The sequence below is a fragment of the Channa argus genome, chromosome 23 (genome assembly GCF_033026475.1).
Source record: "Channa argus isolate prfri chromosome 23, Channa argus male v1.0, whole genome shotgun sequence".
Taxonomy (NCBI): Eukaryota; Metazoa; Chordata; class Actinopteri; order Anabantiformes; family Channidae; genus Channa; species Channa argus.
The window spans coordinates 11,619,407-11,634,519 of record NC_090219.1 but is presented as its reverse complement, the minus strand read 5'-3'; the positions used below and the strand labels follow the sequence as shown (position 1 = coordinate 11,634,519).

General features: G+C 40.6%; 3 protein-coding genes across 6 annotated transcripts; all 3 read left to right on the top strand.

Annotated features, from left to right (window-relative positions):
• The first annotated feature begins 1,867 nt into the window (after positions 1 to 1,867).
• On the top strand, positions 1,868 to 7,252 carry LOC137108824 (palmitoyltransferase ZDHHC7-like). 2 transcript variants are annotated; one of them, XM_067493888.1, is made up of 9 exons: positions 1,868 to 2,073; positions 3,110 to 3,191; positions 3,799 to 4,163; positions 4,254 to 4,378; positions 4,476 to 4,572; positions 5,625 to 5,645; positions 5,965 to 6,046; positions 6,133 to 6,263; positions 6,429 to 7,252. In XM_067493888.1, the coding sequence occupies exons 3-9, from the start codon at positions 3,828 to 3,830 to the stop codon at positions 6,606 to 6,608; spliced, it is 972 nt and encodes a 323-aa protein (XP_067349989.1). In that variant the 5' UTR covers positions 1,868 to 2,073; positions 3,110 to 3,191; positions 3,799 to 3,827; the 3' UTR covers positions 6,609 to 7,252. The 2 variants fall into 2 exon arrangements, with proteins under 2 accessions (XP_067349989.1, XP_067349990.1); XM_067493889.1 differs by lacking the exon at positions 5,625 to 5,645.
• Positions 7,253 to 7,399: 147 nt separating this feature from the next.
• On the top strand, positions 7,400 to 11,238 carry LOC137108825 (transmembrane emp24 domain-containing protein 6-like). 3 transcript variants are annotated; one of them, XM_067493893.1, is made up of 6 exons: positions 7,400 to 8,510; positions 8,650 to 8,739; positions 8,875 to 9,035; positions 9,534 to 9,660; positions 10,288 to 10,463; positions 10,856 to 11,238. In XM_067493893.1, exons 2-6 carry the CDS (start codon positions 8,727 to 8,729, stop codon positions 11,087 to 11,089), a joined length of 711 nt encoding a protein of 236 aa, XP_067349994.1. In that variant the 5' UTR covers positions 7,400 to 8,510; positions 8,650 to 8,726; the 3' UTR covers positions 11,090 to 11,238. The 3 variants fall into 3 exon arrangements, with proteins under 3 accessions (XP_067349994.1, XP_067349992.1, XP_067349991.1); XM_067493891.1 differs by having other exon boundaries at positions 8,650 to 8,745; XM_067493890.1 differs by having other exon boundaries at positions 8,650 to 9,035.
• A 143-nt stretch (positions 11,239 to 11,381) lies between these two features.
• On the top strand, positions 11,382 to 14,281 carry LOC137108826 (transmembrane emp24 domain-containing protein 6-like). The gene is made up of 4 exons (XM_067493894.1): positions 11,382 to 12,197; positions 12,522 to 12,648; positions 12,727 to 12,881; positions 13,569 to 14,281. The coding sequence occupies exons 1-4, from the start codon at positions 11,982 to 11,984 to the stop codon at positions 13,788 to 13,790; spliced, it is 720 nt and encodes a 239-aa protein (XP_067349995.1). The 5' UTR covers positions 11,382 to 11,981; the 3' UTR covers positions 13,791 to 14,281.
• The last annotated feature ends 832 nt before the right edge of the window (positions 14,282 to 15,113 follow it).

Below are 15,113 nucleotides of genomic sequence, written 5' to 3'. Positions count from 1 at the left end.
GGGGGGGGGTTGGACCCTATTATACCATCACAGTCCTCCACTTATTGTTTTTACAGAATTTTATTTATGGCCTCTGGTGGATGTGTGTTCAAAGAGGTCCGGCTTTTCCTGAATCTGTGTTCTCTACAGAGACAGAGTGTGTTAAAGGATCACTCTTCTGGTTTAGTGTGTTTTTCATGTTTTACAAAATGGTGACATCCTTTTTTAGGCCCGTTTCCTTCCTTTCAGCCCCTTTTGAGTTAATTTCAATGAAAATTAAGTCAGAGCCATGAAACTTGCTGCTTATTGATTATCTATTACAGACACTGTTTAGTAACCTTCATTATTTGTTGTAAGAGTTAACTTGTTGCTGCATTATAGTTTAAGAACCAGTTATATTTTTTAACCACTTGTACTGTGTTCTGACAAAGACAGTAGTTATTGAGTAAATGAAAACACCTAAAACCACCAGATTGGTCCTTTAACAATAGAAGATTGAATAGAAGTTGATTGTATTTAAAACAACTATATGCAGTACTGTATTAATCATTGCCATCAGTGTTTACTGATCACTTCATGATTTCAGACATCTAATGTTTGGGTGAAGCTTCACTTTAAACTGACCTTGAAACCTGTTTGACTTAGATTCAGTTAGTTTCTCTTGCTGTTAGCCTGCTGTGTGTTTCTCCTCTGATATGTCTTTCACCTCATTCACACGCACACAACCATTCACTGCTGCTCAGCAAAGCGGCTTTGTTTCACTGTAGCTAATTTAAGATGGAAGTATGTCAAGCCTAATTAAGTCTTAATTATTTTTGTACCACTTTTTTATTCCCAGGTTTGAGTGTTTAATGACGCTGAAGGGAATGTGCCTTATTTAATTCATGCCTAAGTAGCCATAAATAAACATATGGGTTAAACTAATTATGTTTTTATCACATAATTGTTTTTTTTAATTCATCTTTTTTTATAGAGCCTATAATGCACATTTCACAATTAAATTCAACTGCACAACAATGTTTTTGCAGATTTTTATACACATTTCTGTTAATTCATCAGTCTATTATATTGCTCTTTTAATATTTTGCTAATTTAAACCTACAAGTCTTTTAGCAAGTCCAAATGTGACACAGAAAGAAGCTTGGGTGTCACAAGACTATTTTTACTAGCAGGTTACAAATAGGTTACAGGTTACAGCAGAGTTTTTAAAATCACAAATCCCATTAACTTTCTCAGCAGACAAAAGATGCTCAGTTATTGAAGAGATTTAGTCAATGTTTACAATTTTTAAGACTTCTCATCCATGTTTGATCAGAAGCTGAGCTTCATAGTTCACTCTTGGCTCCAGAGTCAAAAAAAAAAGAATTTCATTACAAGGCTCATCTTTTCTTAATGTTATGTAATTTTTTTTTTTAATGCAGGGGGGTCAAGAGCTGTAAAGTACTGTAAACTTTCAGAAAGGTTAGGATGGTAAATCCCTAGTATTTAAGTGAAATATTAGCATTGATACAAAAACCAAGAGTAACAATCTAACAATAAATGTTATATTGAAATATTATTTAACAAATTGATCATTATATTACCTTATAGATTAGCTCTATGAGAGATATTGTGTATAGTACAATTTTATTAAAACATAATGGATTAGAGTTTTTTTAATGAATCTAAAAATGCTGTACAAAAACGAAACGATAAAAGCAACAGTGTTTGAATATAAAGGTTATGATAAATGTAGCTTTTCTGGACTTTTCTGTTTTCTTGGGGCAGAATGTAATAACAGACTGGCTAAATGAATAGACATGGAAGAAATGCTGTAGAAATACATATGGAGAAATTTAAATCTGTAAATGATTGGAGAAAAAAGAATACAGAAATGTCTCTTTTTAAAAAAAAAAAAAATAAGGTATCATAAAAAGATTTTTGACGTAATTTATCGTCGTGCCACTTTTGGCCCCGTTACAGGGGAACACTTCCTCCCAAACAAACGGGACAGAGTGGAACAAGGAAGGAAGGAAAGAAATGGAGTAAGGACACTAAACAGAAATCCCAAAGAGTTTTATGATAAATCCTCTGACCTGAAGCTCATCCCTGACGGTGAGTTAACTTTCTGGATAAAATAACACAGTCTCGTGTCCGTCAGCCTCCCGGAGCTAACTGGATTAGCCACCTGTTAGCTAGCGTTAGCTTGTGTTAGCTCTGGTAGCTAAACATTACTGTGTGACGTCTTCGCTACTTTCGGTGTGTGAAAATGTGGCCGCTCAGTTTTTAAAAAGGTTTGGACCGTTTACCCTCAGGCGGCTAAACCAGTTTGCGGGTCGCTTTAAATGTTTGTCACGGTAAATTCACTTAATGGGTTTTCATTAGCTAAACGTTCTAAAGGTCCAGCAGTGGAACGTAACGTTAGCGTTACTCTCACGGTGGAAGTAGACTTCCGGACTTACGTGCTTCTTCACACTCCGCTACGTTTTGTCCGGCACGTGCTGTTGGATGATTCATTTTGTGTCCTGCACGTTACAGAAAAGCCTTTTCCAGCAGATTAGCGTCAGAGCCTCCGTTTCTGCCTTTATTTGTGAACATTCTGAAAAATCCGCAAATTAACCGCTTGTGTTTTCTATGATCATTTCATGTAGAGAATGGCGTGGAATATGTTTTTCAGGTCTGTCCATAGAGATTTGCCATAGTTATTTCTCACAATTGAGGTTATAGCAGCAATAAGTGCAAAAATAATAAATAGTGTATTATTGATGTTGCATCACGCTTGGTTTACAGTATATTTATTTTCATTCTCTGTATATATGTTATAAATATTTTTATATAATTGTATATTAAAAAAACCTATGTATGTTTACATCTGTACCTGTGCAAACATCAAATAAAGAACTTCACCTACAGTTGTCAAACAATTTTAATGTAATATAATTTTATGGAGCAGAAGCATAAAATGAAATAAATTAGAATAGCTCATATGCAAATTTGTGCTTGATTGATCCCGCGTGCTTCTCTAAACGTAGACAGATCATTTTCACTTTCTTGAACAGTGAAAGAGAGGGAAGCTTTTCTGATCTAGAGCTCAGAAGGGTTTGACTTCATGTCTGTACATTAACAGGTAAATTCTCTCTGCTGTCTACAGGGATGTGGCCCAGAAAATACAATTGTCTCCATGGATCAGCTAGAAAAGAGGGGATAATGTCATAAAGTACAGGCACTTTAGAGTAAGTAACTATCCTACTGAGTCAAACCTAACAATCATTCACGCTGGACTTTCCTGGGTCTCCTCATACAAAGCCAATGTTCTTTTGACACTTGTATGAAAAGTGTATCATCAAAAAGTCTCATGTTTCATAGTCATTAGATGCAGCCCTGATCTGCTTTAGCACAAAAACTCAGTTATTGGCAGGTGATATTCCAAAGGTGTAAATGGACTTGGCTTTGAATACCTACAGCAGGGTCTACAAATCTGAGCAGACATCGAATTTTTATGTGAACCTGTGAATAATCTAGAATCTAAAGATTGCCAGAGAAGATGTGCTGACGTGTAAACATGACGTCTTTGTAGATCACAAATCAAACTGAAACTAATTACAGTTGTTGGACATGTTAACTCAAAGCTCAGACCTTGATGAGCTCAAATCCAGATGACTCTCAGGTGGATTTGATCAACTCATCCGAGCCTCAATCGGTCGCTTGTTAGAAATACGGCTGTGCTTCAGGTTTCCAGAGCATTACTGAGTAGCATAAGTAAATAGTTGAGTGTTAGTCTCTAAAGTTCTTCTCAGGATGCTCTTGAGGAGGCTGCTTGACCTCTGAGGTGTCTTCTAGACACAGATTACCCGTGTGACTTCGCCGGCATGTCCTACTTTGTCCCCCACCATCAGGGCAGGATGTTCTCAGGCCACCGTCTGAGGGACGTGGAGCAGCCGTGCCCACTGGCCGATGGAGAAGAGGAGGCAGTGGAGAGGGTTTCACACAGTGAGGCTCAGCAGCTCTGGCTTATCAAGGACTGCTGTGGAATGGTGTGTGCCTTCATCACCTGGTCCCTGGTCTTCTTCGCTGACTTCGTGGTCATCTTCGTCATGCTGCTGCCCTCCAGGAGTTTCTGGTATGCCGTCATCAACGGGGTGGCATTCAACAGCCTGGCCATTCTGGCGCTGGCCTCCCACCTTCGCACCATGCTGACCGACCCGGTGAGGAGGCTGATCGAACGGGCTGAGTGTTGTGTTGTGTTGCGTTCTCTCTCCTTCCTTGGAGTCTGAGCTTCTCATTCGTCTCCTCAGGGAGCCGTTCCCAAAGGAAACGCCACTAAAGAGTACATGGAGAGTCTGCAGCTAAAGCCAGGCGCAGTCATCTACAAATGCCCAAAATGCTGTAGCATCAAACCTGAGAGGGCCCATCACTGCAGGTCAGAGGCTTCACAACACTGCAAATGTCATTTGGTTCCTCATTGAAACCTGGATGCATTAGAGCATCATCATTAAAGTATTTTTCTTCTTCTTCAGTATCTGTAAGCGCTGCATACGCAAGATGGACCACCACTGTCCCTGGGTAAACAACTGTGTTGGGGAGAAAAACCAGCGATTCTTTGTCCTCTTTACTGTAAGTTTATTGATGTTTGTATAGTCATTTTCACAGAGATGAGAATTGTCAGGACATAAATGACACACGTTCAGGTAGACAGTGTTTTATCTTTCAGAGATTTTCGAATCATCTCTCCGATTACAAGCAAACAATAGCAATGAGTGGAAAGCTGGCGATAGATCGTCATTATTTAATATTCATCATTTTCTTTTCATTTCACAACTCTCTTAAACTATTGGAGCCCAGTGATACGTCTCTGTCCGAAGATACAACATAGGTGACAGGTGTGTGTGAGTAGACTGATGTTAGTAGTATTTGTATAAATAGTTCCACGAGTGTGTAGCTTAGCCAGCGCACTATAGTTTACTGCTTCACAGTTGTTGCTTGTCAGAGTGAAACATGTATATACTGTATAGTCATGTGCAAAAGTTGGTATCCTCTAATTGGGAAATGGAAGAAAAGAGTAAAACCTTTTTTTTGTTTTTTTTTTACATCAAACATTTTATTGAATGTTTCTTTATCAGAATTTTTTTAAGGCGATGCAAACTTTTGCACTAATTAAATTTTCATTCATGCATTAAAAAAAAGAACATTTGTAGTAGTTGGTTGTGCAATAAAGCACCACAGTAGTGAAGTGTTTAGCGCAGACACCTCGAAGAAGAAGAAGACAAACATGCATGTTACGTTATTTGGTGACTCTAAGAACAGCTGCCTGTTGGACACACACCACCTATTGCCCTGTGATTTTATTCAAAGTGACAGACAGTAGCAGACACTAGGGACAACTTAGAAGTTCAGTGTCTTGCCCAGGGACCCTGCGACATAAAGCCAGGAGGACCAGGAATTGAACCTGTGGTGTGGGACGAGTGCTCTACCAACTGAGCTACATCTGTCCCCAGGATGCAAACTTTTACATTTTACAATCGGCTAGTACAAGTGTTCTTTTATCATCAGAAGTAACAAAAATGAAATAAAAACAACTTTCTGTTGAAGAAACATTTTTATAGCTAATTATGCTTCAGATATTAATGAAAATCTTTGCTTTACTCTTTTTGCCATTTCAAATTGAGGGGGAACATGGCTGCATAAAGGTACAGTATAGTGCTGCTTTTGTCACCAACACAGCTACAAACTGCATCACAGCAGGACGTTTGCTAGTTACACAGAGAATGAACATTAGCCTAAAACTATGCAACGAAAATGAGTTGAAATACAAATGAAAAGATGCAGAAACTGTAACTCATAATTCCATAACTTCCCTCTTTTTATCATGTAAACATTCTGTCCTCGTACGTGGCTCCTATTTGGCACCACGTCAGGCTGAGATGTGTATTTGACAGTTCTGTTAGACCCCTCAGACCCTAAGAGGTCACAATAAAAAGGTGTGGGACATTTTCAATTTGTCCACAGATGTACATCGCTGTAATCTCTGGACACGCTCTGGCTCTGTGTGGATACCAGTTCATCACCTGCGTCCAAGTCCAGTGGAATGGTGAGTCCACGTCTCCAGGTGGTAGTAGGAGGGATGTTAGTACCAGCCAGCAGTTGTTTGCAGTCAAACTGTTGTGTGTTGTTCAGAGTGCAGTGATTTCTCTCCTCCGGTTACAATGATGCTGATGATCTTCCTCTGCATGGAAGGCCTCCTCTTCCTCACCTTCACAGCCGTCATGTTCAGCACTCAGCTTCACTCCATCTGCAATGATGAGACAGTGAGGACACAACTTTTATCTTATGTTTACACATTTGCAGTTTAGTTGGAGCATGATGATGCTGGTAAATGTGTAATAAAGGTCACTGACCTCAAATATGAAGACAGAAGAAACTATAGAGGTGCAGGTGTTTTTGTAACTGGGTTGTGTTTGTGCGTTTGTTAGGTGATCGAGCGCATGAAGAACGAGAAGCCGACTTGGGAGCGTCAGACTCGCTGGGCAGGGCTGAGGTCCGTGTTCGGGGGGCCGCCATCTCTGCTCTGGATGAGCCCCTTCGCCGGACTCAAACTGCCAAACTTTTTCCCCAAACGCACCTGGAGGGGTGGGGTGGAGTTCTCCGTCTGAGGAGCCGGACTTGAAACAAACTAGAGTTGGGGCAGTGGAGCTGCAGAGAGTCACGTTGGGTCGACATGGAGACAGATCATTTCCATCTCTAATGTTTGACCTCTGACCGTCCTGTAGAGAGGAGCAAAAAAACATTCCTACCTGGGATTTGGGATGTTGCAGCTGCAACAAACGTTTTTACCAGTTTCCTGTGAATTCTGCAGATCCTTCCATCTAAATCCTCATAAAACATTACAATCGTCACAATTTGTTTTTGGAGAAGCTGCACCAATCACAGAAATGTCAGAAATCCCTGAGGGACTGAATAAATATCAGTAGGTTGGTGTTGCAGGAAAATGTGGAAAGCGTCTTAGTATTTGTCCTGTGTGGATGTTTTTTTTTTTTCTATTTGCACATTAAGGTTCTGGATCTTCTTATAGGAGGAGCTGAACCAAAGATCCAAAGATTTGAGTTGATATGATCTGCACTCTGAAATATTGGTGTAATATGAAAAAGATTCTTTTCTAAATGTATTAATTTCAAATAATTCCTAAAAATCATGCAGAAACACTCCATGGTTTCTACCACTACATAAACGCTATCTTGTGCTTTTTTTTTGTTGTTGTATGCATCAACCTTCTCAATAAATTAGACACTCAGATGTTTCCCGACATTTCCACCTTTTTCCTTTAAACCACATTTTCGTTCTAATTTTAAGAAATTAAAGTCACATTGGCTTTTTGCTCTGGACTGTTGTTAAGGTAAATACACATTGAACTTCAGGCAAAATATTTGTTTGTACTCTTATCTTATAGCATGATTCCTTTATTCAAAAGAATGTTTGGCTTTATACATGTCAGAAAATGATATTTCTTTTAAGTGCATCTGTCAGTTTGTCCAACTTCAGTTCTGTCATTCACGGCCCACAGAGGATTGATGCTGACTTCATTGAAGCTTCACCATCAGGTTCGGATTTGTGTTAATAACTGTCTCAGCAACTATGTGAGACATTGCTATGTTATGTTGTTCACGTGTAAACTTTTTGAAAATGTTTTTATTGTCACTTTAAAAAGACAATTTATGCAAATGTACAATTACAAACAGAATAGCAGCACTTTTTAATATAACAACCTCCAAAACAAACTAACCACCCGTAAAGGTTTCTTAAAGTTTTTCATGTTTTGAGATTATAAAATGATCGAGCATCATATTTAACAGAACTTACAGCTTCTTTTAGTGTTTAATGCTGCTTCTTTAAGCTGCTCACTTTTCTTCACTGGTCATTTTAAGACATTAATAATTCTCAGCTTTTAAATATGTTCTTAATTTTCTCCCAGCACTGAAACGATTGCAGTAACTGTATATGTAAAATTTCAAATATGTAGGTTCCCAAATTATTATTTTTTTCCTAATGTACTTGTTGATCCTGTTACTCAAGCTCCTGTTAAACATTCATGGTTCTCAGAGGATGAGTCCTGATGATTTTCATAATCCTCAACAACTGCTGGTTGAATTGCTATGACATGTTCGTGCTCCCCTGAGGATGAACTGCACTCATGGTGATTATCTTTGACTGGATGTTGATGGCTTTCCATTTAGTGAAAAAAAGAAAAAGAAAACTGATGTGGGGGGAGGGTGAGGGGATTTCATTTCCTCTCTAACATCAGGATTATGAAAAAATGTTGCACAGACGTGAAAAGCCCCTCATCCCTCTTTTATCCTGCTCCCAGTCTGTTTGTTGTGTCATTTTTTGTTTCTTTTATCTTATCTTTATATCATATCTTCTGATAGTAATCGTCTGTGTCCTTGTAGTTGTGCAAACCCGAAATAATTTTCTTTTCATGCAGAGGTTGTGGTTCTGTTGAGTCCCCTGACCTTTTGGCCTCTCGCGCTCCTGGATTTGCTACATGCTGATGCATTTGGGTAAAAGCACAGAGCAAACTTTCAACAGTGTAGAAGTATTTGTGCAGTCACCACTTTCCTTTACAACTAAAACATATTTCCGTTGTTTGAAGCTCCTCTGTTCGGCTCGGTTTCATGCTCACCCTTTACTTCCTTTCAGTCCCTCTGCAGGGTGGTAAGTTGTTTCTCTGAACCAGCGCTGATGCCACCTGTGAAGCGAGGCCACTTTTCCCACTGATGGCGGCACCAGGTTGGAGTCAGTTAATCATTTCCCATCTCCACACTGCTGCACACACCGTTCACTTAGGGGAGAAGCCCACACGTTTATCCGACATGCTGTTCAGGACGCCTTTGTTGTTGCTTCCCTTTGTATTTTGGGGTCCAGTTCAGGGTGGGCCCATGATAAACCCCCACCCCAATATAACGGACCAGGAGCTGTTTTGGGGAGCCGACCAGTACGACTTCTCCGTGGTGCTTCGTGCTACTGGGATGGAATGTTTCTGGCACTTTGCTCATCGCGGAGAGAATTTCTACCTGAGCTTCATGGTAAGACGAAACGCCACCGTTTATATTTTAATTATTCAAATAATAATTGACAGACTTTAGCTGCAGTGGATTAAGGTTTAGTGGTTTCTGAGTGAGGCTCACCCTTCTAACCAATCAGATTTCTACTTGATTAGAAATCTGCAGCTTCTCATTTCTTGTAATTTGATACTGACTACTGCCTGAAGGCAGAGCAGAAAGAAGAGGAGCAGAGTGGATTTATTAGCTATTGTGAGTTGAATATAGTAGCTTTAATATGAAATTAACACGCATACATATTTACATGAAGTCAATGAAAAAATATTTGTTATTCCAATCAAATCTACAGTTTTTTACAGTGTAGTGATTAGTGAACTCTGTCTGTCTGTCCGTCTTTCTTTGTGTCTCTCTTTGTCTCTGTGCCTATCTGTCTGTCTGTCTGTCCTTTCTCTGTCTGTCTCACTGTCTATCTGGCTGTTTCTCTGACTCTGACTCTGTATCTTTGTCTCTCTCTGTCTGTAGGTCCAGTGGGTGACAGGAATCGGCCATGACAGACACCTGTCTGTCACCGTCAATGCTCCCAGTGATCTGTTGGTGTCCACTGTTAATGATGCTAAGGGACAGATCAACTTCGAGGCTGAGGAAACTGGTACAGTAGCTCTGTCTGTCTGTCTGTCCGTCCGTCCATCCGCCACGAACTTCTTTACTTTTGTTTTGCTGGTTATTGAGGATAAAGCTGGGGTTTAAATAAAGTTACTTAATTTACCTTATTGATTAATGAGCACAATTTTGAGGTATTTCTACTAATATTTTAATTTTCTGCCACTTTATAATTTACTTTTATTTTATTACATTTCAGAGGCAACCGACTTTTACTTCACCACATTTATTCGATAAACATAGTTACTTTTTAAAATCAGATTATAAAACAAAATACAGTACAATGATATGAGCTAACATTATAACCAACTCTACACTCTAATGTAATCCAATACACTGGCTCTGCCAAGAATGTGGAGATATATATATATATATATATATATATATATATAAATTTTTTTTTTTTTTTTGCAGTGTGTATAACTTGCAGGGTTGTTTTATTTTCCCTTCTACCTTGTCTTTATTATTTTTTATGTTTCCTTTGCACCTGATTAAAATTTTAAGAAGCCAGTAGAGACTTTATTCTAATAACAATTAAATATTTATACAAAGGTCATCAAAACCTTTTTTTTTATTTTTTTATTTGTATGTTGTGTCTCATTTGTTGTTTGTCCAGGTTTTTATCAGATGTGTTTCAACAACTTCCACAACCACTTCGGCACCATGCAGATCTTCATCAGCTTCGGCGTTTACTACGACGGCTACCAGGACCCCATCGAGAGAAAAGAGGAAGAGAAGAAGAAGAAAGAGGAAGTCAGCAAAGATCTGAACAACACGCTGAGCATCATAGAGGTTCACACACGTTTGTCAAATTACAATCGTATTAGCTCCAGAAATAGTAACATTCAGCAACATTCATCAGTGAATGTTATTCTTGGATTATCTTATAACCTCTGACGTTGCTGTTGGTGGACGACCCACGTTACCTTCTGATCATCAAGACTTTATTGATCTCTGGTGTGAAATCTAGAAGCTTGTGTTAGCAGTGTTAAAAAACACATTAGTGCATCAATGAAATAATTATAGTGATCGGAAAAAGCGCTGTATAAGCACAGAACATTTACTGTTCAATTGGGCATCAAACCACTGACCCCACAATTGATGGACAACCCACTGTACTTTCTTATCAACAGCTGCTCGGTTTAGGTTAAATGTATTTGGTCCTGTTTGTTCTGTTGTTCCAGGAGGCAACTCACAAAGTGGAAAAGCACGTCTTCCACATGTTCCGTTACTACAACTTCGGCCGCATGAGGAAAAGCGCCGACTACTTCCTGCTGCTGTCCAACTCGCAGTACATCACCTGGTGGTCGATGGCCCTCAGCCTCCTTATCGTCACCTCTGGGTTTCTGCAGCTCGTCTTCCTCAAACGACTCTTCATCAGCAAGAGCGTGACAGAGGGTGAGAGACCACGCTGCTGACAGGCGCAGCCGTTTACAGTCAGAAAGAAACTGACACCAAAAGTCGGAATCCAGTAAACTGCTGAATCTGTGTGGGTCTTTCTGTTACTGTATCTGTGTACTTGCATTTCTTAACAAACTATAATTAAACTTCACTGTCATATGACGAAGTAAGCAGTTTGTCATATTTTCTTTAGACCATTGTAGCAGCCAGCAGGCATTAGGTCACCACACAAAGTTGTGGATCACGCTGTAGCTGAACATGTTCCACAGGGTCCTGTGTTTGAGTCCAGCTGACGGATGTTTATCCTGCATCACATTTCAGTATCATGCATTGTTTTCTGTGCTATTTGACACTTGATTGTTGATGAGTTTGTGTTTCTGTGTGGTGATGCTTTCTGAAGAATTCAGATGACACTGTTATGTTTTCTAAACCTGCTGCACTGTCAGACTCTTTTTTTTATATATATATACACAGCTAAACGTGGTTAAGTCTTGTATTTTCTTAATTTGGATGTTTTCCTGACACTGAAATCACTAAAAACCTTTCTGAGCTCACTCATTATTCAAGTTTAGAACAAGGATAAAGAATATTTAAGTACAGACAGAGCTAAACATTCATTTTGGTGGCTGTCAGACAAAAAAAGCTAAATACAAAACACTCACTGAATTTGAACCCAAAGTCTTTCTTGAGAAATTTGAGCCAAACAAACAAAGAACTTGTGAAAACCCTGCATTTTTGGTCTTTGCTTTGCATAAATGCAGTGAACGAGTGAGTCCAGTTACAGTGGCTTGTTATCCAGCGTACAGCATCGTGACTGAACGTTTGTCGACCTGGTTAATAATTGTCCTTGAGTTGATATCTGACAATCCCCAGAAGAAAGCAGCAGGTCCTTCACGTCCTCCTCGGTGAATGCTGACCGCAGCCATGCTGCTTAACGCTCTGCTCATAGTGCTGAGCTCTCACTGTGCGTGGGCCAGGAAGTCGGAGCCTTCCCTCGGTGAGGGGGGCGCCGGTTTGTTTAGGGGATCCGACAAATATGACTTTGCCATCGTGGTTCCTGCTGCAGGGATGGAGTGTTTCTGGCACTTTGCCCATCAGAGCGGGAGCTTCTACCTGACATACATGGTGAGAGCTTTTACCGTTTCGTGTGGTCAGCAAAGACAAATGATATTAGTATATAATATTTAATTTTTATGTGCTGTCATAAAATGAATGCACAGCACAGAATGTGTCTGTGCCTTTGTGCTTTTTGTCCTCAGGCTTATCACACCAACTTTCAAGGTGATTCAGTTTGACGTCTGCTCATGTGATACCAGCTACCAGTGTTATTGTAATAGGTTTTCTACATCCTGCAGAAACAAAGATCTGTGCAGCGTCTTTAACAGGGCGTGTGGTTTGTCATTGTCGTGTGAGAGTGTGTCATAGTGTCTGTCCGTGCTGTGAGCACAGGTGCAGTGGGTGACCGGGATGGCCAACGACCCCCGGCTCTTTGTGACAGTCAGCTCACCACAGGGCTCCCTCATGGGTTCAAAGAACGAAGCCGTTGGTCAAATACATTTCCAGACTGAGATGACAGGTAGATCGTCAGAAATACTACAGTCTCTGTCACTGTACAGAGAAAAAACATGTACTAACTGCAGTTTCCTCCCAACAGGTTTTTACCGAATGTGTCTTGGGAACCACAACAACAGGTTTGGAGGCATCAGGGTCTTTCTGAACTTCGGTGTAATCTATGAAGGTTTCGAAGAGTCCAAGAGACAGATGCAGGAGGAGGACAAAGTCTTCAACAGCACTGTGGCTGGTATTGAGGTATGAGTCTGTTGAGTGAGGGGGCTACAGCTCCCACCAAAAGATACTCATTTATTCAACTCAACACTGTTTATCACCATTTTACTGGAACCATCAGCATCAATATTTGTCACAGAGAAGAAGTTTTCCTTCGGTTTAATGCGTTAATTAGGAACCCGTCTATTTAAAATACATACTGTGAAGCTGTTGGGCAGCACCGGGGAGAGAGGCCACCTACCGATCGTAGGGTCGGCCGTTCGCACTCGGTCGCTCAATCCCCAAACTGCTCATCCCCAGCAGTTTCCTTGTGCCAAATCTTACCGCGGAAGCTGTAAGTTGGTGCAGCAGGTTGGAACTTTTCTACAGCTGGAAAACACATTTTATCTTCAGTAGATAAAATATGTTTCAAATCCAGTTTTTATACAAACAGTGAGCTGATACTTTTCGGTTTTGGTTAAATTTTTTTTATGTAAAGGTCAGATTTAGCCAAAGGGGAGAAGTCGCCATTTGTCTATCAGTGATGGGTTCACACAGAAAAGTGCAAGTTTCCCAGTAGATGTCAGCATTTTTCTGATGGATGATGTGCAAAAAGCCCATTTGACACACACACACACTCACACACACGGACTTAAGTGTGCAACAAGCGAAGGCGTCTCCGTACGTTGAAAACGGGATCTTAACCTGATAAATGCGCCCTGTGTGTTTTAGGAGAGCGTGCAGAGGCTCCAGAATCAGATCTTCCACGTGTGGCGTCATTACAACTTCGCTCGCATGAGGAAAGGTAAAGATCATCACCTTCTCCTGTCCAACCTCAACTACGTTAACTGGTGGTCAGCGACTCAAAGCCTCCTCATTGTCCTGTCCGGATACCTGCAGCTCCTCGTCCTCAAGAGACTTTTCCACAGAGACTCAAGCCGTCCGAGATGCTGAGAACAAATCCTGCATATTAACGTCAAACTAAATATCAAACAAGTCTGTGCTTTAATCTACATACTGTAAGTACACAGCCTTTGTACAATACATGTACTGTAGTTATCACTAAGTAAAGTTCCCTGTAACTTTCATTTGCAGTGATGTTTACATTCAACAATTTAATTCACATGAAACACAATCCAGACATAAACATTAGATCCACAAGATACCAGAAGAATTAAAGCTGTAAACCAGAACCAACCAGTCCAGTTGCAGTTTACCTTCATCTAGGTCCAGAATCATTCTAATCAGTTCCTCTTTGAGTCCCAGGGGACGTTTGTACATGAGAATGGGACAGACAGACAACTGGAAAACGTCTTGCTTCAGCCGCAGGTGTCACCGGTGGTATTTATGCAGGAGAACTGACTCTGTGAAGCGCAACACGTAACACTGTAACGAATGCAGCAGTTGATTCCTGAGATCTTCTTTCAGTGTCTTCAGGATGAGTAGGATGACTCATTGATGAGGTGGTGAGATACAGATATATGTAAAAATAAAAAGAGTCGTTAAATTACCCGCGGTGTGATGTAGAAAGACTTGACGGGGAATCCCCAGTGGGAGGGGGGGGGGGGGGGGGTTCGCTCTCTGCCTGCTGGGCCAAACGGACACGTGCACGAACACGCACGTCACTCACACACGCACACAACCTACGGTCTTTATGCAGTGTGATCTTAACGGTTCATTCATCACCTTTGATTAACTTTTTACTTCAGGCTGCCAATAAAGTGACATTTTCACCTCTGACAGTGGGTGGTGCTCTAAAAAGACGCTGATGTCTGCCCCCAGACTCTATTTTAAACAGGACAGGTGCTTTTCCTGTCTCAGTCTGGACAATCCACTCTTTATCATCACCCTTTTTAAAAAGGTATAAAAACGTGCCACCTGCCATTACTTCAAACACCGTTGTATCTCAGGCAACACCTGAAAACCGGCTTTGCGCCCACAGTGTAACGTCCAACAACCTGTCACTCATGTTTAACACAAACACACAATCACGAGTGTTACACCCAGGACCCAACAAGTAGTGACTTCCCTCTTCAACAACAGATTTTTTTATGCTCTCATGTCTTTGAATCAGGAAGGAAAATTACTTGGGGGGGTTCCAGCAAACTAACCAGGATTTACAATGAACTGAACAAAAACGAGAAGAGATTACAAACAGGAGGCCAACTCGTGTTAGGGCCACAACAAAACAACCTTGTCTGCAGGATTTTTATTTGAACAGCACTAACAAAGATGTCTGATGAACTGGCAGCAAGAAGCCTGGTTAAAATGTGAGAC

What these genes read in the sequence shown, in the direction of transcription:
- LOC137108824 (XM_067493888.1), top strand. Translation starts at nt 3,828, where the DNA reads ATGTCCTACTTTGTCCCCCACCATCAGGGCAGGATGTTCTCAGGCCAC. An exon ending in CGTCCAAGTCCAGTGGAATG is followed by an intron (nt 6,047 to 6,132) that starts GTGAGTCCACGT and finishes TGTGTTGTTCAG; the next exon opens with AGTGCAGTGATTTCTCTCCT. An exon ending in CCATCTGCAATGATGAGACA is followed by an intron (nt 6,264 to 6,428) that starts GTGAGGACACAA and finishes TGCGTTTGTTAG; the next exon opens with GTGATCGAGCGCATGAAGAA.
- LOC137108825 (XM_067493890.1), top strand. Translation starts at nt 8,727, where the DNA reads ATGGCGGCACCAGGTTGGAGTCAGTTAATCATTTCCCATCTCCACACT. An exon ending in ATTTCTACCTGAGCTTCATG is followed by an intron (nt 9,036 to 9,533) that starts GTAAGACGAAAC and finishes CTCTGTCTGTAG; the next exon opens with GTCCAGTGGGTGACAGGAAT. An exon ending in ACACGCTGAGCATCATAGAG is followed by an intron (nt 10,464 to 10,855) that starts GTTCACACACGT and finishes CTGTTGTTCCAG; the next exon opens with GAGGCAACTCACAAAGTGGA.
- LOC137108826 (XM_067493894.1), top strand. Translation starts at nt 11,982, where the DNA reads ATGCTGACCGCAGCCATGCTGCTTAACGCTCTGCTCATAGTGCTGAGC. An exon ending in GCTTCTACCTGACATACATG is followed by an intron (nt 12,198 to 12,521) that starts GTGAGAGCTTTT and finishes CTGTGAGCACAG; the next exon opens with GTGCAGTGGGTGACCGGGAT. An exon ending in GCACTGTGGCTGGTATTGAG is followed by an intron (nt 12,882 to 13,568) that starts GTATGAGTCTGT and finishes TGTGTGTTTTAG; the next exon opens with GAGAGCGTGCAGAGGCTCCA.